The sequence below is a fragment of the Theropithecus gelada genome, chromosome 5 (assembly GCF_003255815.1).
Source record: "Theropithecus gelada isolate Dixy chromosome 5, Tgel_1.0, whole genome shotgun sequence".
In the NCBI taxonomy this organism is placed as follows: Eukaryota; Metazoa; Chordata; class Mammalia; order Primates; family Cercopithecidae; genus Theropithecus; species Theropithecus gelada.
The window spans coordinates 166,389,073-166,415,772 of NC_037672.1; the positions used below are offsets into that span (position 1 = coordinate 166,389,073).

Consider the following 26,700-nt stretch of genomic DNA (forward strand, 5'->3'; position numbering starts at 1 on the left):
TTTTTTTTTTTTTTTTTTTTTTTTTTTGCTTTCCATTTGCTTGGTAAATACTCCTATATCCCTTTATTTTGAGCCTATGTGTGTCTTTGCATGTGAGATGGGAATACAGCACACTCACGGGTCTTGACTCTATCCAATTTGCCAGTCTGTGTCTTTTAACTGGGGTATTTAGCCCATTTACATTTAAGGTTAATATTGTTATGTGTAAATTCGATCATGCCATTATGATGCTAGCTGGTTATTTTGCCCATTAGTTGATGCAGTTTCTTCATAGTGTTGATGGTCTTTACACTCTGACATGCTTTTGCCATGGCTACTATTGGCCATTCCTTTCCATGTTTAGTGCTTCCTTCACAAACTCTTGTAAGGCAGGCCTGGTGGTGACAAGATCTCTCAGCATTTTCTAAGAATTTTTTATTTCTCTTTTGCTTATGAAGTTTAGTTTGGCTGGACATGAAATTCTGGGTTGAAAATTCTTTTCTTTAAGAATGTTGAATACTGGCCCCCACTATCTTCTGGCTTGTAAGGTTTCTGCAGACAGATCCACTGTCAGTCTGATGGGCTTCCCTTTATCGGTAATCTGACGTTTCTCTCTGGCTGCTTTTAACATTTTTTCCTTCATTTCAACTTTGGTGCATCTGACGATTATGTGTCTTGGGGTTGCTCTTCTCAAGGAGTATCTTTGTGGTGTTCTATTTCCTGAATTTGAATGTCGGCCTGTCTTGCTAGGTTGGGGAAGTTCTCCTGGAGCATATAATGGAGAGTGTTTTCCAAGTTGGTTTCATTCTCCCCGTCACTTTCAGGTACACCAATTAAATGTAGATTTGATCTTTTCACATAGCCCCACGTTTCTCGGAGGCTTTGTTCATATCTTTTCACTCTTTTTTCTCTAATCTTGTCTTCTCACTTTATTTCATTGAGTTGATCTTCAATCTCTGATATCCTTTCTTCTGCTTAATTCGGCGACAGATACTTGTGTATGCTTCATGAAGTTCTCGTGCTGTTTTTCAGCTTCATCAGGTCATTTATGTTCTTCTCTAAACTGGTTATTCTAGTTAGCAATTTGTCTAACCTTTCTTCAAGGTTCTCAGCTTCCTTCCACTGGGTTAGAACATGCTCCTTTAGCTTGAAGGAGTTTGTTATTACCCACCTTCTGAAGCCTACTTCTGTCAATTCATCAAACTCATTCTCTGTCCAGTTTTGTTCCCTTGCTGGCAGGGAGTTGTGATCCTTTGGAGGAGAAGAGGCGTTCTGTTTTTTGGAATTTTCAGCCTTTTTGTGCTGGTTTTTCCCCATCTTTGTGGATTTATCCACCTTTAGTCTCTGAAGTCGGTGACCTTCGGATGGGGTCTCTGAGTGGATGTCCTTTTTGATACTATTCCTTTCTGTTAGTTTTCCTTCTAACAGTCAGGGCCCTCTGCTGCAGGTCTGCTGGAATTTGCTGGAGGTCCACTCCAGACCTTGTTTACCTGGGTATCACCTGCAGAGGCTGAAGAACAGCAAAGATTGCTACCTGTTCCTTCCCCTGGAAGCTTTGTCCCAGAAGGGCAACTGCCAGATGCCAGCCAGAACTCTCCTGTATGAGGTGTCTCCCAGTCAGGATACACGGGGGTCAGGGACCCACTTGAGGAGGCCAACTGTCCCTTATTAGAGCTTGAACACTGTGCTGGGAGATCTGCTGCTCTCTTCAGAGCTGCCAGGCAGGGATGTTTAAGTCTGCTGAAGCTGTGCCCACAACAGCCCCTTCCCCCAGGAGCTCTGTCCCAGGGAGGTGGGGGTTTTATCTATAAGTTCCTGGCTGGGGCTACTGCCTTTTTTTCAAAGATGCCCTGCCCAGAGAGGAGGGAGTCTAGAGAGGTAGTCTGGCCACAGCAGCCTTGGTGAGCTGCGGTGGGCTCCTCCCAGTTCGAACTTCCCAGTGGCTTTGTTTACACTGTGAGGGTAAAACCGCCTACTCAAGCCTCAGCAAAGGCAGACGCCCCTCCCCGCACCAAGCTCCAGCGTCCCGGGTTGAGCTCAGACTGCTGTACTGGCAGCCAGAATTTCAAGCCAGTGGATCTGAGCTTGCTGGGCTCTGTGGGGGTGGAACCCACTGTGCCAGACCACTTGGCTCCCTGGCTTCAGTCCCCTTTCTAGGGGAGTGAACAGTTCTGTCTCACTGGTGTTCCAGGTGCCACTGAGGTATGAAAAAAAACTCCTGTGGCTACCTCGGTGTCTGCCCAAATGGCAGCCCAGTTTCATGCTGGAAACCCAGGGCCCCAGTGGCATAGGCACCGGAGGGAATCTCCTGGTCTGCAAGTTGTGAAGACTGTGGGAAAAGCACAGTATCTGGGCCGGAGTTCACGGTATAGTCCCTAATCGCTTCCCTTGGCTAGGAAAGGGAGTTCTCTGATCCCCTGCACTTCCCGGATGAGGTGACACCCCACCCTGCTTCAGCTTGCCCCCCTTGGGCTGCGCCCACTGCCCAACCAGTCCCAATGAGACGAACAGCGCACCCCAGTTAGAAATGCAGGAATCACCCACCTTCTGTGTCAATCTTGCTAGGAGCTACAGACGGGAGCTGTTATATTCAGCCATCTTGCCAGCCACCCCTTTTTCTTTTTTTTTTTGAGACAGAATTTTGCTCTTGTTGCCCAGGCTGGAGTGCAATGGCACGATGTCGGCTCACTGCAACCTCTGCCTCCTGGGTTCAAGCGATTCCCCTGCCTCAGTCTCCCAAGTAGCTGGGATTACAGATGTGCCACCACACCTGGTTAGTTTTTGTATTTTTAGGAGACAGGGGGTTTCACCATGTTGGTCAGGTTGGTCTCAAACTCCTGACCTCAAGTGATCTACCTGCCTTGGCCTCCCAGAGTGCTAGGATTACAGGCCTGAGCCACCATGCCCGGCCTGGTTCTGTTTCTTTGGAGAACCCTGACTAAAGGAGATGACAGGCCTGAGCCACTATGCTGGTCTTTTTTTGTTTGTTTAAGACAGAGTCTCACTCCGTCACCCAGGCTGGAGTGCAGTGGCGTGATCTCAGCTCAGTGCCACCTTTGCCTCCTGAGTTTAAGTGATTCTCCTGCCTCAGCCTCCCAAGTTGCTCTGTAAGATTCTATTTCACAGAAATAATAAAAAATGAAGAATAAAATGTGGCAGAAAAATGTTCAAAAAGGTGAAGGATTACAAACAACTTGTTATACTAGGGGATTTGTTAGATAAATCATAGCACATTCAGGCACTGGAATTTTATGCAGATATTAAAAAACTGAAAACAATTTTTAACACGGGAAATATGTATGGCAAGAACACTAAATTTAAAAAGATACAAATTTGTATGTGTGATTTGATTTCCATGATCTCGGAAAAAGAAAAGGAAAAAAGTATGCAAAAAAATTAACCAAAGTCTTCACCAGTGACTGTCTCTGTAGGAATTCGGAATTATTTTCTTTCCTGTTTCCTAACACCCTCTTCCTTTATGTTCCAATTTTTCTAAAACTAACCTACATCACTTAGCAAGCAGAAAAACAAGAAAAAGAAAAGCCTCGTGTGATTTTTCTTCAGGTTTTCTTTTTTACTGAGCACAAAGGAGAGAAAAAGGAGGTATGAACAGTTGACTGAGAACACTGTATGAAAGGACAATAATAAGGTAGTTAGCTGCTGGTATTTTAAAAACAGAAATACATGAAAATTCTTGAATTCAGCAAAAGAAAGAGTATTAAAAAAGAATTTGAGAATGAGAGGAAGGAAAAAGATTAAATGCCTTTCAGTAAAGCAAACACTGACGGTAGCTAAAATTTGGAGTAGTGTAAGTTGTTGCTCCACGTCAGTGGAAAGATTACAGTGTGTATGTAAATCTAACACAATGAATATTATTAAGAAAGAGATCACGAGAAAATTATACACATAGTAATTAAATCATTTCCTTGTAAGTCATTGCCAGCTATGAAAGAAAAGGGCATTTTTATTCTTATAGCAAAATATAAGAAAATACAGCTGGTTCAACATCTGAAAATCAATTAATGGATTAATTAATCAATGGATTACATTAATCCATCACATTAATAAGCTCAAGAAAAATCACATGATCATATCTATACATGCAAAAAAAAAAAAAAAAAAGCATTTGACAAAATCCAGCAACCATTTCTGACTTTAAAAAAATCTCAGAAAACTTAAAGAAGAACTTCCACAATTTCATAAAGAACATCTACAGAAAACCTACAGATAACATATTTAATGGAAACTTGAAGCTTTCTGGCTAACATCAGGAACACGACAAAGATGTCCTTTCTCAACACCACTCTTCAACATCATATTGGAAGTTCTAGCTAATGCAATAAGGAAAGAAAGCACAAGGTATACAGACTGGGAAGGAAGAAATATAACTGTCTTTGTTTGCAGATAACATGACTGTCTATGTAGAAAATTCAAAAGAAACACCAAAAATACCCCTCCCAGAAAAAGTGATTATAGCAAAGTTGCAGGATGGAAGGTGAATAAACAAAAGTCAATTGTTTTCCTATCTATACAATGAACAAGTAGAATTTGAAATTAAAAACACATTATCACTTTCATTAGCACTCCCCAACATGTAATATATAGGTCACAAATAAAAAAAAATTTGCATGGATATGAAGAAAACTACAAAATTCTGATAAAATATATCAAAGAACTAAATAAATGGAGATATTTCAGGTCTAATAGGAAGTACTGGAAGACTGAATATTGTCAAGATGTCAGTTCTTCCCAAGTTGATCTACAGATTCAACACAATCCCAATTCAAAATCCCAGCATGCTAGCCTGTAGATATGGACAAACTGATTCTAAAGCTTACATGGAAAGACGAAAGAACCAGAATAGCCAACTCAGTATTGAAGAACAAAGCTGGAGGACTGAAACTACCTGATTTCAAGACTTAATCAGTAAAACAGAACAGAGAGCACAGAAGTAGACCCACATAAAAATCCTTTGTCAACCAATCATTGACAAAGGAGCAAAGGCAATTTAAAGGAGCATATATACTCTTTTCAAGAGATGTGGAACAACTGGGCATCCACGTACAAAAAAACAAATCTAGACACAGACCTTACATCCTTCACAAAAATTAACTCAAATGGATCACAGATCTAAAGATAACATTAAACTATGAAACAACTAGAAGATAACATAGGAGAAAACCCAAATGAACTTGGGTATGGTGATAACTTTTCAGTTATAACACCAGAGACATAATCCATGAAAGAAACAACAATTGATATGCCGGACTTCATTAAAATAAAAACATTCCACTTTGCAAAACAGAATATTAAGGGAATGAGAAGATGAGCCACAAAGAAAAAGAAAATATCTGCCAAAGACATACCTGATGAAAGACTGTTATACATAATATACGAAGAACTTTAAAAACTCAACAATATAAAAATGAATTTAAAAATGAGCAAAAGGCCTGAACAGACAACTCATCAAGAAAGATATACAGATGGCATGAAGCATATGAAAAAATGCTGAATATGTCAATAGGGAATTTTAATTAAAATGAGATACCACTACACACTGATTAAAATGGCCAAAATCCAAAACACTGACAACACTAAATGCTGGAGAGGATGTGGAACAACAGGAATTCTTAATCACTGCTGGCAGGAACGCATAATGGTATAGCCACTTTAGAAGACAGTTTGGTGACTTCTTACAAAATCAAACATACTCTTAAGACACGATCCAGCAATCATCCTCTTGGCATCTGTTTAAATACTTAAAAAACACATGTCCACATAAAAACCTACTCACAAATGTTTGTAGAAGCTTTATTCATAATTGCCATAACTTAAAAGCAACAAAGATATCCTTCAGTAGAATAATGGATAAAGTGTAGTACATCTATTCTGGCTTGGTGTGGTGGCTCATGCTTGTAATCCCAGTACTTTAGGAGGCCAATGCAGGAGGACTGCTTGAACCCAGGAGTTCAAGACCAGCCTGGGCAACATAGTGACACTCCATTCTACAAAAAAATTAAAAAATCAGCCACGCATGGTGGCAAGTAACTGCAGTCCCTGCTGTTCAGGAGGCTGAGGTAGGAGGGCCACTTGAGTCCCAGAGGTCAAGGCTGCAAGTGAGCCGTGATCATGCCATTGCACTCCAGCCTGGGTGATAGGACAAGCACCTATCTCAAAAAAAAAAAAAAAAAAAATCACCAAAAAAAAAAAAAAAAAGTATGGTATATCGATACAATGGTGTTAAGAAGAAATAAGGTATGAAACTATGAAGATATATGGAGGTACCTTAAATGCATATTAGGAAGTGAGAAAAGCCAATGTGAAAGGCCACATACTATATGATTCCAAGTATATGATATTCCAAAAAAGGTAAAACTATGAAGGCAGTAAAGCAATCAGTGGTTGCCAAGAGTTGGGAGGGAGGTTGGAGGCAGGTGGAGCTCAGGGGATTTTGAAAGCAGTGACATTATTTTGTATTACAGTGGTGGATATCTGTAATTATACATTTGTCAAAAGCCATGGAATGTACATACCATAAGTAAACTCTAATGTAAACTATGGACTTTGGGTGATAATGGATCAATGTTTGATTGTAACTAACACTATCACTCAGATGAGGATGTTGATACGGAGGTTGTGCATGTGTGAGGAAGGGGTACATAGGAACTCTGTACTTTCCACTCCATTTTGCTGTGAACCAAAATCGCTCTAAAAATGAAGTTTACCAATTAAAAAATATATATACTAGAAAGATCAATAATTCTGGAGAATAAAAGCCTCCCAAAAAATTTGTCTCACTATCCATAAAAAATATGCGTATGTGTAAGTCTGCAACCTTCCTTTCTCAAAAAATATAAGCTAGATGTATCAGGTTTCTGTATATAATTTATAACATATATATAAATGTTAATTTATATTTACCTCAATTATTTATCTCTGCTCAGTATACATTAATCAGTTATCATTATTAAATTAATTCAATGGAAGAAAAGAAATAATATGATGAACAGGATCACAACGAGTTATAAATCAGAGATGAATGTGAAGAGAAAGCATGCTAAGACAAAGAGAAAACTAGGCTTTGAAGTGATGAAGAAAAGGGCGAAAAATGCACTGGGGTTCTGCATAAAGTGTGATTCAATTTAGATTTATATCCTGATTTATTTAAAGTAAGTGGGTGATGAAACGTTATAATTATGTTGGCAGAATGTTATCACATGTTCCTTTAAATAGTATATTCAGTCTAAACAGACAAATAAGACACAAAAATCAGGCTGAACTGGAGAGCTACATGCTTACCACAGTGTAATCAAGAGCCAAATTTGCACCTGAGAAAATTATTGCACCCAAGAGGCAAAAAACATCATATATGAACAATGGAGAAAACATCCACAAAGTGTAGGTACTAAGCTATGTATGACAAATGACAAATTACACACAAGGATGAATTCACGGATCATCACAGTCCAACCTGTTTGCATTGGCTTGTTTAGACACCGCCTTCAATCTTTTCAAAGTTTTTCTAATATCATCAGCATCAGGGAAATGGTGATGACCTGCAGCCCCATAAGGAAATCCTGGACGAACTCCAGGCAGAATTCCGCTGTAGATAAATATGCACAGTGACTTTCATTACTATCTCAGAAGCAAAGCATAAGCAACTTCTGCAGAACATAGCCATACCTTTCTGGAAGACCTCGACCATATATTTCTCTTTTCCATTTAGCTTCATTATCTTCTGCTCTCTGTTGCTGCATTTGGTCAAAAATGGCATGGTAATGCTCATACTGTCCTCGAGAAGAAAAAGATGATGGAGCTATAGTCCCTCCACTGCCAAGAAAAGGAGCCTAGGGATTAAACAAAGAGCTCTCACATGTTTATCTTATAAGGCCTAACGGGCCTGTACTAGTCTCAAAAGAAAAGTAAATTTCAGTGCTTGACTTTTAAAAAGTAATTACTTAATATGAACATACTAACAAACATAAAGCCTAAAGCAAAATGTTTTCCTATTATAACTATTAACAGCCAAAAAGCAGTATACTTTGTAAGTGATAATAAAGCATAATGTGACAAACGAAAACAGCAATGACACTAATTTCATGTAAATATGGAAAAATCTGGTCTTAAAAGGTTTTGAAACAAGCTTCCAATATACGTTTCATGTAATTCTGTTTCATTAAGTTTATGTATAGCTTATAAGTAAAGGACAGCATGCTTTTATATAACACTCAGAATTATATTTAACAAAAACGTCTGCATATGGCTTTTAATATACCCCAAATCCTTAAATTCGCTAAGCACATATGAAGGTATAATTATTAAAACATGTTCTATATGTATATAAAAGAGGCAAAAAGTCATATCTATCTTTAGTTTCCAAGTTGGGAAAAATAGCACAAAATTAGAAAAACTTCCAATTCTGTGGTAAACAAGTGACAACAGAGAGATTCCAAAGTAGTTTAAGTACTGAGCAAATTCACAAAATAGTAAAAAAAAATCAACAGTAAAATCCTTATTTAGAAAAAAGGCCTTGGGGAGAGATATTGTTTAATCTGGTCTTGATAGCAATGTAAGGAGAGTAAATATGAGCCAATGCATTAAAGTAAAAATAAGCAATGTATGCATATATACTTAGGTATGGAAGGTGGAGGAGGAAGGAAGTATGATGACAAATAGAAGGAAGGCAAATAAGGAGTATTAAGTTTGGCTATAAAAGCTTGCTATAGCTAAATGCTACCTGCCCTGGGTGCTTGTGTTCAAAAAATAAATAACAATAGAAAGGATTTATAAAGTTTCTAGCAGCAGTAGTATACCAAAAGAGTTTTAAAGGTCAGTAAGTCAATATTACGCATGGTAAGCAGAAATAAGAAAGTAAGGCAGAGGAATTAATTAGAAGGATGTTGCTTCCCTGACACCAAGCCAAGAAGCCTAGAAGTAAAGACAAGCAATCAACGAAAAAGTAAATGCTGAAGGAAGTCTGGATTCTCTGCAGGAATGACAAAGGATAAAGGCAAAGACAAAGACTCAACCACAGAGACATAAAGAACTCAACCACATGGAAAACTCAGAGTAAAAAACAGATGCCAGAAAGATAAAAGTAAATAAAAACTGTATAATGCTATAGAAGTCATGGTGAAAGAATTTCATTAAGAAGAAATCAATAACCTCAAATGCAAAGGTCAACTTATTTCAACTTTTCTTATCTGAGAATAAGACCATCAGATATGACTAAAGCTGAGTGGAAGCCTTTAAAAAACTGTTTTTTGAGCATGTGAAGTGATAAGAACAGAAGCCACAATACTGACAGTAAAAAAGGGAAAACTTCCAGGTGATAACATCTTAAGGAAAATGTCTGGTTAAAAAAAGAAACAAAGGCCAGGCACAGTGGCACATGCCTGTAATCCCAGCACTTTGGGAGGCTGAGGTAGGCGGATCGTTTGAGCTCGGGAGTTCGAGACTAGCCTGCTCAACTTGGCGAAACCACATCCCTGCAAATACAAAAAATTAGTCGGGCACAGTGGCATATGTCTGTAGTCCCAGTTACTCGGGAGGCTGAGATGGGGAGATGGGAAGATCACCTGAGTCCAGGAGGTCAAAGCTACAGTGAGTCGTGATCCCACCACTGCACTATAGCCTCACAACAGAGTGAGATCTTGTCTCAATAAGAAAAGAAAGGAAAGAAAGGAAAGAAAGGAAAGAAAGGAAGAAAGGAAGAAAGAAAAGAAAGAAGAAAGAAAGAAAGAAAGAAAGAAAGAAAGAAAGAAAGAAAGAAAGAAAGAAAGAAAGAAAGAAAGATGTCAGAATCCAATAAAAGAAACTTCAGTGTAACCCAATAAGATAAAATTTGTCTTAATATCCTGTAAGCTGCACACTATTTTATAAGCATTATTAAAAAAAAAAGCAATACAAGATAAACATAGATAACTGATTAAAGATGTTCAAATAACAAGTGATGAAAATTACTAGAATAGGAAACTCCATCAAGGTGGTCCTTACATACATCCTCAAAATGTACACCTGAAGTCAAGAATCAGAATTCTGTTATAAGGTAGTCATATTTCCTATGAAACCGGTTACTCTTCGAGTTTAGTCCAATGCTAATATCATCTTAACTTGGCTGAGTGTTCTGTTTCTCTTTAGCAAAAACAAAAGTATGTAAACATCTCAGAAGATGCTCATACTCAAAATAATGTTGAAAATACTGTATTAGAATACTGATGAAATATGTTTGTTTGAGACATAATTTATGTGCAATAAAAATTCACCAATTATAAGCACAGGTTGAATTCTGACAAATGTAGACACTCACATAACCACTACCACAATCAAAAGCATATTCATTACCCCAGAAAGTTCCCCTGTGTTCCTTTGCAGTAAATGCTCCCACTGCCAGCAACCACTGATCTGCTTTCTGTCACTGCAGGTTGGATTCACCTTTCCTATCATATCATGTAAATGAAATAAAAAATATGTACTCTTTTATCTGGTTTCTTTCACTCACAGGTTTTTAAGATTGATCCATGGTTTTGCACGTATAAACAGGCTATTCTTTTTACTGCCGAATGGTATTCCAATATATTTTCAAACGAGATACACCTCTTCCATATTATAATCACCATATAACCATAAATGTGGAATATATAATTTTTCTAAAACACATTCATAAAAGACACATTAAAAATGGATAAAGCAAAGAAGGTCCAGATTTTGCAGATACTAAATGATCAAAAACATTTACATTGGATATTTATACTATGAATAATAATGCCTCTTATTTAGAAGTATGTAATAATAGTATTAATTTTGAAATACTTCCTTTAGTTTTAGTTTTATCTTTCTTTTGGGGATCTCCTTAATTTGATTCATATTACATTGAGCCTCCAGGTCCTTATCAACTACACAGAAATCAAACAGCCTAACAGTTAAAATATTTCAAACTCAATGAGGAATAAATATAGACCCTGACATAGAATTTCCTCTAAATCATGGAAGATAAATTGTTTTATTAGTCTTCAATGAAAGCATTACAGAAGTTTATAAATTGACACAGAAATCTATTCAGCACACAGTATCTAACTTGAAAATTGTCTCAGTTACTAAACATTAATAAAACTGATTAAACTATATTAGACATCATAGGAAAAAGCACTTTATTACACAAAAGGGAGAAGAAAAAAATCATCAAAACTTAAATGCTAATCATGGACTTGATTAAAAAAAGCTTGACAAGATCTGAAGGTGTACAAGTTGGTAAGCTTTCTCTTTCCAATCAGATAAGATATGAGGTTAGTTATTTTAGAATGGACCAGATTCTGAGTCATTCCTGATCATTTAGGAGATAATAAGTTCTATTTAAAGGTAAGATAAAATTATACTACTAAAAACACTGTATAATCTATATTAATACAAATTTGGAAAAAGTTACTCTTAATGAATTATTAATACGATATGAAGAACTTCTGCATCTCAAGAGACTGAAAAACAAATCTATAAATGCAGGGCAGAATGTATATGTCTAGATAAAACAAACTTTTATTCAAATTATAACTTCTGGGGAAAAAAACAAGAATTGTAATCGATCCAATTTTATAAGTATCTATCTATTGTACATTTAAATATCAAGATTAATGGGTATAGGTGAGTGAAACTTATAGTTTGCAGATGTATTGACTTAGGCCGGGCACAGTGACTCACGCCTGTAATCCCAGCACTTTGGGAGGCCGAGGTGGGCAGATTACCTGAGGTCGGGAGTGCAAGACCAGCCTGACCAACATGGAGAAACCCTGTCTCTACTAAAAATACAAAATTAGCTGGGCATGGTGATGCATGCCTGTAATCCCAGCTACTCTGGAGGCTGAGGCAGGAGAATCGCTTGAACCCGGGAGGCAGAGGTTGCAGAGAGCCAAGATTGTGCCATTGCACTCCAGGCTGGGCAACAAGAGTGAAACTCCATCTCAAAAAAAAAAAAAAAAAAGATATACTGACTTACAGTTTATTCAGTGATACAAACTAGCTCATTCATCTTCTATTGCTGTATAACAAATCATCACAAATTTAGCAGCTTAAAAGAGTATCTATTTATAATCTCAGTTCCCCCGGCTCAGGAGTCTGGGTGCATTTAGCTAGGTCCCCTCCTCAGGATCTCACCAGGCAGAAATCAAGGTGTCAGCCAGGGCTACAATTCTCAAGTGAGACTCGGGATCTCTTCCAAGTTAACTGGTTCTTGGCAGAATTAATTTCCTTGTGACTGTATGACTTGGACCACAATTTTCTTGCTAGTTGCCCATCAGAGACCACTACTTGCAGAGGTCATCTCTACTGTTTTGTTCTGCCACATGAATGTTTACTATCTTCCAGGTGAGCAGAATTATATCTTTCTAATTTCTTTTCCCCTTCCAGTCAGCTATGAAGGAGTCTTATATGTTAATGTAACTCTGGGAGGGACCATGCCATCACCACTCACCATATAACATAACCTAATCAAGTGAGCTGCTATACCACAGTATTTACAGGTACCACTTACACTCAAGGGAATGGAATGATACAAGGTGTGTATACTAGGGGTCGACAATCTTGAAGACCATCTTAGAATTCCACCTACTACAAACAGAATGTGTGTAGGATGCTACATGAGCACAAGAGGAAGTACAAGATTCAGAATGGCAGAACAAAGAAAGGAAAGGGAAATTACTATAGAAGTCCTTGCCAGACAGGTTCCAGGCACTGTTCTCAGAAAAAAAGTTTTGTTTTTTTTTTTTCCATCAAGAAACCAAAGCTCAGAAAAGTTCAGTAATGTGCCCAAAGTTAAATAGTGTGGATCTACCCAGAAGGAATGTTTGGATTAACTCATCTAGGTAACTGGTTATTTAGGTAAATGGATGGAGGTGGGGGTGAGGGTGAGGAGGGATGGAGGAGTGCTATTAAGTAAAGGCAAACACAAGTGCAAAGACAAAGAGATTTGGCAGACTACACACAGTGATGAAACGACAAACATGGTCTTCATTTCAGCATGAATACAGCATAGGGTGTGTGGTAGGGAATGGATGGAGATGAAGTTGGAGAGACAACAGGGATCAGATTAAGAAGCGTCTTCTGAGAATTTAATCTTTAAGGCTACATGAAATTACAGAACGATTTTAGGCTGCAGTGTCACGAATTGTGTATCATTTTTAATAATTCCTCTGACAGGAATAATGTTATCATAGTCTTTACAAAAAACTTTTAAAGCAATTTTGAGTATCACATAATAGTTAGCAATACAAGTTATATATCAGACACATGCAGGAAAGCTAAGTATTCATAATAAATGTTGAAGAATTCTAGGTAAAAATTAATTGTACACTAAAGAAAAGAAGAAAACCCAAGGTACATGCATTTTAAAGAACAAGGTGAAACTGGAGGGAAAAACGGTAGTATAACCATATTGGTATAAAATGCCTACCTTTACTTCACCACCTCCACCAGCACTTAGCACATTTCTCCATCCTTGTTCCCTGGCCCTATTTATTCTTTCCAACTTTGGGGAAAAGAAATAAAACACCATTTCAAGTATTTAATATAAAATACACGTAATACATTTAGCAATAAACTGAAAATCAGTGTATTCCTTAAGGAAGAAGTATATTTAATAGATTATCCTCTTACCCTTTCCTTTTCTTGCCTTTTCATTTGTTCAGCCTTCATTAAACTAATAATCTGTAACAATTTTAAAGACAAGCTTCTTACAACTCTTGAACCTATTATCACTTACAACTTGCCAAAGGTAGAAAAGCAAGAGCAAAAAACTACCTGATCCTTTTGTTTCTTTTCTTTTTCAATAAATTCCAGCCTTCTCTTTCTTGCTGCTTCCTTAAATAAAAAAAAGAACATTTTTATCAATGATAATTCCTATTTTTTCTAGTTTCATCAGGAAAGTTAGTACGCCAATGGCAGAGGTATGTTCAATGAGGTTTTTCTTTTCTTTTTCTTTTTTCTTTTTTTTTAAAAAGAAGTTACAGGTATTTGTTTGAAAGAAATAAGGAAGGTTTGGAGGCTTTAGAGTAGGATTTTGTTTCTTTTTTAAAATTATGTTTGCAAAGCTTTAAAATAACCAGACAGATGTCTTTATACCTCAGACATTTTCCTCCTTTCTTCTCCAATATTCACTCTCTTCTCTGGAGTTTGATGGGCCTGGACAAAAAGTAAAACTACAAATTAAAGATTCTGAGGCACTTATTTGAAAAAAATCCCAAATTTACAGAAATTTAAAATAAGAAAAAGGTAGAGTCAATACTTCCATAACTCTCTTCCAAATTACATTATCTTTAAAAATAAAAAACATTGTAGTCTTTGATATGCTGCTAAACAAAGAGAAACATTAGATTCAAAGAAACTGTGGAAAAGGGTCCTTCCCCAATCATCAACTGAACAGTTTTGTGCTCAGGTATGGATGTTTAAGTTTTCTCGTATTATCACAGAATATCATTTCAAAAGCCCAATGATGGAGATAATTTAAAAAAAACCAAAATAGTGACTATATATTCAGTATATAAAATTCAAACAAGATTAAAAATTTATGGTCTATTTTGCTCTCCACCTCCAGAGGTAACAGTAACTACTGTTAATACTTTCATTAGTGTTCTTTAGAGATTATTTTATGTACTTAGATATATATACAGTTCAACTATATACATACAATAATTTTAGCTATAATTTTTACATACATGTAATATTAATGTGTTATTAGATGGAAAAATGACTTTAATTTTTAAAATTTCAATAGCTTTAGGGGTAAAAGTGGTTTTTGGTTACATGGATGAAATGCATAATGGTATATATTAGATATTTACATTTCTTCTTTTATATACTGTTTACCTAGCTTTGGGGTTGTTAATGGAATCATACAGTATATACTCTTTCGTATCTTGCTTTTGCTCAACACTGTTTTCAAGGTTCATTCATGTTATTATTTGTATCTGCATCTGTTTTCTTCATGGATATATAACATTCTATTAATTTTGATTCCTTTCTTTCACAATTATCTTATACTTTACTCATTAGGTCTATTCTAAAGTATTTGGGGGCAGGGCTGGTGTGGTAGCTCACACCTGTAATCCTAGCACTTTGGGAGGCCAAGACAGGAGCACTGCTCGAGCCTAGGAGTTTAAGACCAGCCTGGATAACACCGTAAGTCCCCATCTCTACAAAAAATTTTTAAAAATTAGCCAGGCATGTGGCCCGCACCTGTTGCCCCAGCTACTCAGGAGGCTGAGGTGGAAGGATCCCTTGAGCCCAGGAGGTAGAGGCTACCGTGAGCCATGAACACATCACTATACTCCAGCCTGACAGAGTGAGATCCTGTCTCAAAAAAATAAAATAAAATAAAATAAAATAAAATAAAATAAAATAAAAATAAAAGTATCTGGGGGGGTGTGTGGGTATTTCTTTCCATTTATTTTATAATCATTTAATTTTTATATGTTGCCCTTCCATCAGGCCACTTTAATTTATTAATAGTTTAATGCTGCTTCACCAAGATTTTCTAGGTAATCATATCAAATGTAAATATGACATGTCTATGTTTTCTCTCCTCTTCTAATTACATTTCTTTTTTTTTAATTGCTCTATCTAGAACCTCTGGCATAATTAAACGACGGCAATGGCAGCACATCCCTCTGTCTTGTTCCTGACTAATAATAATGATTCCAATGTTTCATCATTATGTATAAAGCCTGCCATAGGTTTCAGGTGTGTATACATAATATTAAGAACTTACTTTCTGTTTCTTGAATCAAACTTTTAAAAACAAAAGTTAGTGTTAAGTTTCACTGATTTTTCAGCATCTACCGAGATGATTTTTATATGGTTTTCTTCTCTAATCTGCTAATGCAGTAAAATTACAGTAATTGGTTTTCTACTGTTGAAACATCCCTGTATTACTCCAATAAATCCTGTTTGATAATTACTAATTATTTTTTGATAAACTGCTTGATTTCCCCCTTTTTAAGTCCTTTTCTTTTTTCCAGGATTTCTGCATATGTTCTTACAAGTGACCTACAGTTTTATTTTACCCCGTGTTAACTACACAATTTTGTAATCAAGGTTAAGCCTAATGCATGACCAATTTTTCAAACAATTCGAAATACAATTCTATATACCAAAAAAGATAACAATTTATAGAAAAGTTTAAGTTATTCTATCATGTACCAGTGTTTACATTTTTTAGTCACCTTAGAAAAAATGATTTTAAAAGCATACTGTACAATTTTTCACCTACACTGGATTTTGATACAAAGGAAAGCAGACATTACTTAAAAAAATTACTTGGGAAAAATGCTTTGATGGTCATTTACATTATTAATAAAATAATTCAGCATTTGATTATATCATTAAAATTTGTCTCTACTGGGGGGAGGGGTAGGGATAGCATTAGGAGATATACCTAATGTAAATGATGAGTTAATGGGTGCAGCACACCAACATGGCACATGTATACATATGTAACAAACCTGCACGTTGTACACATGTACCCTAGAACTTAAAGTATAAAAAAAGAAGTGTTAAAAAAAAAGTTGTCTCTACTAATAATTCCATTTTAACAGCAGCTATATTTTAACAAAAGTCATTGGTATAAAATTAGTTTTATAAATTATCCCTTGCTTCAGTTTTCTAAATTATGTAGAATGACCATAACAGATAGGCACTAAAATTCTAACCCTGAAAAGCAAATTCAAAATATTACAAAATAAGCATGACTCTCACAGCATTTTTGAAATAAATGTCTCACAATATATTAAAAAATCTGAAAGGCATACAAAAATTTACTTTCACTGAAAACAATTCAAAAGGATAACATTTCTGCTTTAGAAAGCAATGGTATAATTTAAACTGCATATTTCTTTCTAACGAAACACAACTATTTTGCTTTAATGAATACATTATTGCGTATGAGCCCAGGAAAATGCTGATGTTTAAAATATGTAATACCATCCAATGGGTTAATAAACTTATAAATGATAATAACAAGTCTTTTGTAATGTGCTTTGGCATTTTAATTAAATGATCATAAGCCAATTTTATTGGTATACTATGTTTTAACTCAAGGCTATAGTAACAATGTGTTAAGCGGTACTAAATCTCACACCTGATTCCTCTCTTATGATTAACTAAAGAATGCATTTACTCTCTGACAAAATAACCCAAGCAATCGGTTCTTAGAACTATCCCACGCCCTCACCGTATTATTAGTTCCTAACTCCTAACCTCTAATTTTGGCTAGTTATTTCAATTCAACTCCTATTTAAGCTAACCATTTACATTACCACATTACCCCAGAAAAGACACTAGAGTTGATGACATAAAAACAATACTGAAATATTTAAAGAACATTAGCTTTCAAACTTTTTCTAAAGGCAACCCACAATAAGAAATATATTTCCCATCTGGACTCAGTGAAGATACATACACACCCCTAAGTTTCATAAAATATCTTCGCTATGTATAGCAGACCCTGCTACTTTCCATCACTTGAAACAAACAAACAAACAAAAAATTCCCTGCTCTTTGCCCACTAGAATGTTTTTGCCATCACTAATGGATAGCAATCCCTTGTTTTAAAATAGTTATGAGAGATCTCTGGGGGCACTGTTGTTGAAGTACAAGAAATAAAAATTGTAATGCTCCTCATAGTATCGTTACAAAAACACAGTTGACATTTCAAGGTACGTTCTATGTATACAGAATTTAAACAGTGGGGAATGTTACCCAGAAGCTTTGTAAAAATACATATTCCTTCCATACAAATGAATATTTGGCAATAAAAAGAAAATGAAGTACTGATACATGCTACAACATAGATCAACTGTGAAAACATTATGCTGAGTAAAAGAAGCTAGTCACAAAAGACCACATACTATATGATTCCATTTATATAAAATGTTCAGATTAAGCAAATCTGTATAGAGATAGAAAGTGGATTAGAGGCTGCCTAGGGCTGCGGGGTTGGGGGAAGAATGCGGAGTGGCTGCTACTGGAAAAAGGATTTCCTTTGGGGTTATAAAAATGTTCTAAAATTGATTGTGCAGATTACTATGCAACTCTATAAATACATAAAACCATTTAACTGAAAACTTTTCACAAACTACATATAGTATGTGAATTATATCTCAATAAAGCTATTTTTTAAAAATACATATCCCAAGAGTTGCTAAATCATCATCTTTGTGGACACAGAGCCCTACATTCTATATTTTGACATGTTGCACAAGTTAACTTTAGTAGTTAGTCTAGAACCATTCTCAAAATTTGTGTACTACAACACCAAACAATTAAGCAATTTAAAAACATTAATACAGCAACTCAATATAAATAACTGAATTTTATATATATTACACAATAGTGTGGAATAAGAAGAGAATGTTTACATATTCGTACACTCTTGGGTAAGTTACATGAAGGCAAAGATTGTGTTCATCTTCTAATGGTCCATATTGCCCTACATGTAAGATATTCAAATATTTATGAAATGAAAATACTAAGCTGTTCCTCTAAGATCACACAGGTATCTTCAGGACACTATTTCTATAGTGAAGAGGATAATATGAAACACAAAACATCCACACTGAGAGAACTGTTTGTGTTCTTTTTAAAAATTACAGCCAAAGTACTAAAGTGTAATATATTCAAGGAGCTCCCTCTGGTGGCTTAGTGGCCACTCCTTTGCTTTAACACAGCCTTTAAAAAAAAACCTGTGACTGTAACAGGAACTGGAGTAAAGAAAAGTCTTACAATACATGAATATTTTGTGGACAGGTTGAATAATAACAACTTAATGCACATTAGCTTAAATTTGTGCAATTAAAACATGACAGTATCTTAAGTGGTTAAAGCTTTCCTTTTTCAGGCTTGAAGTTAAAAACTCTAACGAGTCATTGTGAATTTCAACCTAAAAGATGCTTTAATTTCCAGGGTTTTGCAAAAGAAGTCTTTTTTTAAAAAATGAGATAAAAAAATCCAGGGAAAGGCCGTGCGTGGTGGCTCACGCCTGTAATCTCAGCACTTCGGGAGGCCGAGGTGGGTGGATCACTTGAGCCCAGGCGTTTGACAACACCTTGAACAACATGGCAAGACCCCGTCTCTACAAAAATCACAAAAAATAGCTGGGTGTGGTAGTGTGCATACGTAGTCCCAGCTACTTAGGAGGCTGAGGTGATTGCTTGAGCCTGGGAGGTGGAGGCTGTAGTGAGCCAAGATTGCACCACTGCACTATAGCTTGAGTGCAGTGCAGGCCCTGTCTCAAAAAAAAAAAAAAAAAAGAAAAAAGAAAAAAGAAAAAAAAAATCAAGGGAAAAACCTATTTTTACAATCATGCAAAAATCATATTTAAAATACTTCAGAAATCTGGGGTTGATTTTCCTTTAATTCTTTTAATTGTTAAAAGATTTGAAAAACTTTCCACACAATTGATTGCTGTTTCTTTTTTATCCTACTTTTTCTTTTCTTCAAATGTTGTTTTTCTTTCATTGTGGTAAAATACATAAAGCAAAATTTATCATTTTAATCATTTTTTAAGTGTGCAGTTCTGTGGCATTAAATACTTTCACATTGCTGTTCACAGAAACTTAGTTTTAAGTGAAAAAGAAAAAAACTTTTTTTTTTTTTTTTGGAGACAGAGTCTCGCTCTGTCACCCAGGCTGGAGTGAAGTGGCGTGATCTCTGCTCACCACAACCTCCACCTACCAGGTTCAAGTGAATCTTCTGCCTCAGTCTCGCAAGTAGCCGGATTACAGGCACATGTCACCATGCCTGGCTAATTTTTGTATTTTTACTAGAGACGGGGTTTTGCCATGTTGGTTAGGCAGGTCTTGAACTCTTGACCTCAAGTGATCCATCCACCTTGGCCTCCCAAAGTGCTGGGATTATAGGCATGAGGCAGTGCGCCCAGCCAGTGAAATGTTTTTAAATTAAGCTATATAATATTTCAAGTGCTGATTATTATTTAGTTCTCAATGGTCTAGCTCAGACCATATTTGTCTGCCTGATGAAGTTTGAGGGCAATGACTCTGCCTGAAATTCAAAACATTTATGACTACCATCTGAATCATTTGCCTATGATTCAGAATATTTGATAGTAGAGATATTATTCAGAATATTATCAATTGAAATCTGAAAATTCCACAGCATGCTGTTTGTATATACTGAATATTAACTGAAAATAAGGAAAACATTAAGAAAACCAACACATTACTTGATTCTATCAGCCATATGAAGAAACAGATTATACACTTGGCTACAATCCTGCCCAAACACTAGGGACTTTCTATGATATCATTTATCCAGATTCACCAACAGTTCTGATCTCTCCATTCAGTCAGGCTGATACATGGCCAAGAGATAAGGTAACTCGCTTGTACAAGTCCACTCGAGCGTGTACTCCTTACAGACATAATGACATAAAGATACAAACACCCCCAACTTCCCATCTCTCTCTACCCCCACAATGGCAGTTTTATTCCCTGGGAAGACAGAGAACTCTACGTGCATATATTCCAAACATTAAAATGGATTACATTTGTAAACCATTTAGAATAAATAAGCATCTTAAAAACGGTCCATGAAATAAATTTACTTTGAATTCATATTTCACTGAACTCTATTAGAAAACATAAAACATATTTCCAAAGAAATTTTGATCCAGGGCACAATTTTTTTTTAAAAAAGAACATTAATAAGAATCCAACCAACCTGACTGATTTCATATCAATGATATACAATACAACCACTGATAATCACAAGTAAAAATATACAAAAAGTATATATAACACTAAGTAAAAACAGAAAATTATCTATAAACTTTCTGAGCTATATTAAAAATACAAGCAATATATATTTGAATATAACATAGTGGCTCATGCCTAGCACTTTGGGAGGCCGAGGCGGGTGGATCACTTGAGGTCAGGAGTTCGAGGCCAGCCTGGCCAACATGGTGAAACCCCATCTCTACTAAAAATACAAAAAAATTAGTCAGGCATGGTGGCACATGCCTGTAATCCCAGCTACTCGGGAGGCTGAGGCAGGAGAATTGCCTGAACCTGGGAAGCGGAGGTTGCAGTGAGCCAAGATCACGCCATTGCACTCCAGCCTGGGGGACAAGAGCAAAACTCCATCTCAAAAAAAAAAGAAAAAAAAAACCCCAAAAAACACATAGGAAGTCCCACAACAAAATTAAGTAAAATTAAATGCAGTGTGTAAATACTGGTGATGTTTTATTCTTTTATTATATAAAACTCTTCAAAGCACACTAAAAATTATAGTGTTTATTAAAATACATACTTCACAGAAAAAAATTACAGATCAAAGTTATACTACTCAAATTACTTCAAAGAACGAAATAACTTTAACAGAAATCAAGTCTCTATTTCAAGAATTAGATACATATGTACAGAGTCAATTTCAAATGTTCTAGAACTTTCTGTTCATTACCTCAACCTGAAGTAGTTTTTTACATTAAATTTTATTTTTAAAAATGGATACATAATAATTGTACATATTTATGGGATAGATGTGATATTCTGACACATGCATACAATGTGTAATGATCAAATAAGAGTAACTGGGATATCCATCACCTCAGCAGCTACTTTTAAACATTAAGAATAAAAGCTTAGCCTGGTTGCGGTGGCTCACATCTGTAATCCCAGAACTTTGGGAGGCCGAGGTGGGTGGATCACTTGAGGCCAGGAACTATTTGCCAAGAATCAGTGAACAACAACAAAAATCCCCACCCTCATGAATTTCTGCACTGTAATGGAGGAAAGTGGTAATAAACTAATTGAAAATAGATTAGCAAGGGATAACATTGTGGAGAAAAACAAAGCAGAGTAAAGTAGACTAGAAATGTGGGGATGGCGTAGAGGGATGGTTGTTACTTGATACACTGTGATCAAGAAAGCCTCTATTCATAAAGCAAGTTTTGAGCACAGACCTCAAAATAAAGACAGCAGCAAGTACAAACTCGTTTTTGCAGGTAAGTACTTGGCATGTTTAAGGGCAGGGCAACAGGTGTGGCATGGCTGTACTCCGGCTAGCAAGGGAAGAGTAGCAAATGAGGCTTGGAAAAGTAATGAGGCTGTCAGGGGCTTCGTAGATGGTTGTAAAGACTCTGGCCTTTTTTTTTTTTTTTTTTTTTGAGATCAAGTCTCACTCTGTCGCCGGGCTGGAGGGCAGTGGTGCGATCTCGGCTAACTGCAACCTCCGCCTCGCGGGTTCAAGCAATTCTCCTGCCTCAGCCTCCTGAGTAGCTGGGATTACAGGCACCCACCTCCATGCCCAGCTAATTTTTTTTTTTTTTTGTATTTTTAGTAGAGATGGGGTTTCACCATGTTGGCCAGGATGGTCTCAATCTCTTGACCTCGTGAGATCAAGGTCACGAGGCTCGCCTCCCAAAATGCTGGGATTACAGCCATGAGCCACTGCACCAGGCTGACCCTGGCTTTTACTGAGTGGGATGAAAAGTCACTGAAAAGTTTCAGGCAGGAGAGTGTAATGATCTGACTTCCAACATAAAAGGAACATTTGGGCTGCTCACATGAGAGCAGACTGAAGAGGGTAAGTCTGAAAGCAGTTAGACTAATCAGGACATTGATATTATAACCCTGGTGGAAAATGAGGGTGGCTAGGACTAATATAGTGGTAAAAATAATGAGAAGTAGTCAGACTGTGAATACGTTTTGAAGTCACAATTGACAGGATACGACGTAGAAAGAGTAGTCAATAATGACTCCAATATGGAAGATGAGAACAAATGGAAGGGCAGAGTTCCCATTTACTGAAATAAGTAAGATCAATTTGGAGAGAGAATGAAATCAAGAGTTCATTTTTATATATGTTAATTTTGAGATGTCTATTAGATACACAACTGGAGATGTTAAGACAGATATCAGTCTCAAGTTCAGGAAAGGAGTCCAAGGTGGAGATACAAATTTGAGACTCAGTTTATATACATGTTATCCTCTAGAAAGTTCGTATGGATACAAAAGAGAAGATATCTGAGGACTGAGACCTTGAGCACCTCAGCATTTAAAAGCCCTGGAGGTGAGGAGGAACTTGCAAACGAGGCTGAGAAGCAGCAGTCAATGAGGTAGGAAGAAAATCAGAAGAATGTAATACCAGGGACTCAAATGAAGAGAATATTGAAAGAAGGAGGGAGCAATCAAGTGAATCAAAAACTGAGGTCAAGGAAGAAGAAAAATGACCCGTGGATTTAATAATACAGACGTCAGGAGCCATTTCACAATAGCTGTTTTATAACAGCTGTGACAAAGAAAGCCATGAGTGAAGTGGGTTCAAAATGAAATAAACTGGAGACAGTATAGACAATCTTTTGGGAAAGTTTTGTTGTTAAAGGGACCAGAAATACAGAGAGGTAGTTGGAAGGACATAAGGGAAAGTTCTTTTTTAAAAAAACTTAAGATACAGGATATTTATTTGCTAACATGAATGATTCAGTAGAGAGAAAAAAGGATAATGATGCAAGAAAGAGCGCAAAGTCCTTTAGCAGGCAAAAAAGAATCACAGTATACAAATAGTTGAGTTGACCCTAGTTGGGAACAGAAACAGGTCATCCAAAGTAAAAGGAAGAAAGGCAAAATATTTGCCAACAGGTAAGACTGACTAGCAGAAGTAAATGTGGGGAAGTTTTCTTCCAATTGCTTCTATTTTCTTAGTGAAGTAGGAAGAAAATATTGGTCCTTGTGAAAAGCAAAGAGAAGGTAAAAAAATAATCACCTAGGAAGTAGAAGAGTAAATACACTGAGGAAATATAATAGTGTGACCAGAAGGTGCTAATTTGACATTGTTGGTTACATATTGAAAGTTAGACTAGTTACGATAGTCATATGCTTTCTCCAGCCATATTCCACTGACCAGGTTTAGGCACAAAGGAAGTGGAGAGTTGGATTTCACAAAGTTCAGTTTTTTTGGTTATTGGTTATTGGTAATAACGGAAGAGAGGGCAAGAGAGCTGACCTTTTGGAAATTATTATAAATGAATATGGAATTTAAGCCAGGTAAGGAAAATAGAAACAAAGAGGCAGGAATAAAGGAGGCTATTAGGATTCATGGATCCAAATGGGACAGATGTTTTGGAGGCAGACTCCTAAAGAAATAAGCTAGAAACACAGGAAGTGGTGACCAGGGAATGGGATGATTATAAATGAGGCTAAGAAAGAGTTCTTATTATTGATAATGAAAATTTTAATGGCACGGCAATAGGTGAGACTTTTAAGTTAAAGTGGGAGACAAGATATTTGAAAGAGAATGATCAAGAAAATAAGCCAGGCGCAGTGGCTCATGCCTGTAATCCCAGCACTTTGGGAGGCCAAGGCATGCACTGCTGGAGCCCAGGAGTTTGAGACAAGCCTGGGTAACATAGTGCAACCCCACCTCTACAAAAAATAAAAAATTAGCTGGGTGTAGTGGCACTGGCCTGTGGTTCAGCTACTTAGGAAGCTGAGGAGGGTGGTTTGCTTGAGCTCAGGAAGTGGAGGCAGCAGTGAGCCAAGATTGCACTACTACTGTCCTCTAGCCTGGGCAACACAGCAAGACTCTTTCTCAAAAAAAAAGAAAAAGCCGGGCGCGGTGGCTCACGCCTGTAATCCCAGCACTTTGGGAGGCCGGGATGGGCGGATCACAAGGTCAGGAGATCGAGACCATCCTGGCTAACACGGTGAAACCCCGTCTCTACTAAAAATACAAAAATTAGCCGGGCGCCGTGGCGGGCGCCTGTAAGTGCCAGCCACACGGGAGGCTGAGGCAGGAGAATGGCGTGAACCCGGGAGGCGGAGCTTGCAGTGAGTGGAGATCGCGCCACTGCACTCCAGCCTGGGAGACAGAGCGAGACTCCGTCTCAAAAAAAAAAAAAAAAAAAAAGAAAAAGAAAAGAGAAAGAAAGAAAATGAAAACAAAAGGCCATGTTCTATAGGAAGTATCATCTTTTTTAATACTAAAACTGTAAAGAATTATGACAATGTTGGAAGGACAGTGAGTCAGGTGTTAAACTCTTCAAAAGACAAGGGTTGGCTGGGCGCAGTGGTTCACACCTGTAATCCCAGCACCTTGGGAGGCCGAGGCGGGAGGATCACGAGGTCAGGAGATCGAGACCATCCTGGCTAATACGGTGAAACTCCATCTCTAATAAAAATACAAAAACAAAATTAGCCGGTCGTGGTGGCGGGCGCCTGTAGTCCCCGCTACTCGCTACTCGGGAGGCTGAGGTGGAGAATGGCGTGAACCCAGGAGGCGGAGCTTGCAGTAAACTGAGATTGTGAGATTGAGCCACTGCACTCTGGCCTGGGCGACAGAGGGAGACTCCGTTTCAAAAAAAAAAAAAAAAAAAAAAAGGGTCTATAAATGACTCTAACACAGAGGAGCAGTAGGTGATACAGTCTGGTAGCAAAAGCATCAAGGTAGAGGGACGAAGAGAATGGCAGGGTTAGGCAGCAGGGAAAGTCTGGCAACAAGAAGCAAGTCATCCTATGTCTTCACTCAGTATTAAGGAATTAGAGAGAAAACAGCCAGCATGTAAGAGAGCTGCAGAACAGTGCGTTCAGGGACAAACCAGGTTTTCAAGCAAAAAAGGTGAAGACATTTTTAGAAGTTTAAAATACAGTGGATTTTGCCAAGAATGTACTATAAGAGAGTTTTCTGGGAAGAGGTTATAGGTTGGTGCAAAAGTAATTGGGGTTTTGCTTTCAATGACAGAAACCCCAATTACTTTTGCACCAACCTATAGAAAACTATGCAGGGGGTGGGGGCAGATCAGGGTATGACCAGAGTCTTACAGTGATGGGAGAATTTAGGCAGTGAGGGAAAGCTGGAGTCCTAGGCTTCTTGTGGTGACTGAAGTAAAGACAGATAAAAGGGTAAGATAGAATTGGCCCACTCAGGTTTGAATACATCTTTTTAAAGATAGATGAAACCAGCATGCCAGTTATACTGCCCCTCAGCTCCAAATCTACTCTTCACTGTCCAGCTTGTGATGCTAGAGCTGGACATTGTAAACATTTCCTCTTTGATTGCTAACACAATATTAAGCTTTCTCAGTAAAATTGAGAGGGTCACTGCAAAGGAAGAAGCTTCTCTTCCTGATTAGTATGCTTCCTTTCTTCTTGTTACTGCAGCAAGTGGGACACACAGCAGCACTCACCCCTACAGGCACCTTCCAGGAGTGTTTGGCCAGTGCCCCTACCAGCTTCCCTGTGAGTTTCAGCAGCACCTGCAAGAACAGCTTCCCACAGAGTTCTGCTGATGCCTCAGCCAGCATCCCAGCTAGAGCAGCATCAGACCAGTTCCACTGGCACCCCAGCAGGCTTCCCAGTGAGTTCAGTCCCTCCTCAAGTGGCTTCCCAGTACATTCTACTGACACTCCAGGCAGTTTCGCAGGGAGTTTCGTCAGCTCCACAGTGAACACTTTCCTCTTTGCCAGCCCCACACTGTGGTGCCATCGAGTCAGCTACTGCCATACTCTACCCAGTAAGGTCTGAATCTCAGCCTTCATTCAGGATGGCGTTAGGGTTTCTTTTAAAATTTGTGTCTTCTTTGGGTACTCTGCCTTAGCACTAAGAATAGCAGCTGCTTCCTGTATCTGCTATTACTGTATGCTTAAAAAAATTTTTTTTTTTACGATCTGTCATTTTATTATTATAATTTTGCTAAATTTCTTTATTTTTGGTTTTTTTTTTTTGA

At 37.3% G+C, this 26,700-nt stretch overlaps 1 protein-coding gene across 5 annotated transcripts in view; it reads right to left on the reverse strand.

The window, feature by feature from the left end:
* The window catches only part of NEK1 (NIMA related kinase 1), a 194,621-nt gene that overhangs the window by 132,388 nt on the left and 35,533 nt on the right, over positions 1-26,700 (reverse strand). For 2 of the 5 annotated variants that reach the window (XM_025384756.1, XM_025384757.1), the window contains 6 exons: positions 14,089-14,148; positions 13,768-13,827; positions 13,624-13,674; positions 13,421-13,495; positions 7,663-7,826; positions 7,451-7,582 (listed from right to left, as the gene is read on the reverse strand). In XM_025384756.1, the coding sequence (XP_025240541.1) occupies positions 7,451-7,582; positions 7,663-7,826; positions 13,421-13,495; positions 13,624-13,674; positions 13,768-13,827; positions 14,089-14,148 (542 nt within the window). The remainder of the gene's footprint in view (positions 1-7,450; positions 7,583-7,662; positions 7,827-13,420; positions 13,496-13,623; positions 13,675-13,767; positions 13,828-14,088; positions 14,149-26,700) is intronic. The other 3 variants (XM_025384758.1, XM_025384759.1, XM_025384760.1) reach the window with 2 other exon arrangements.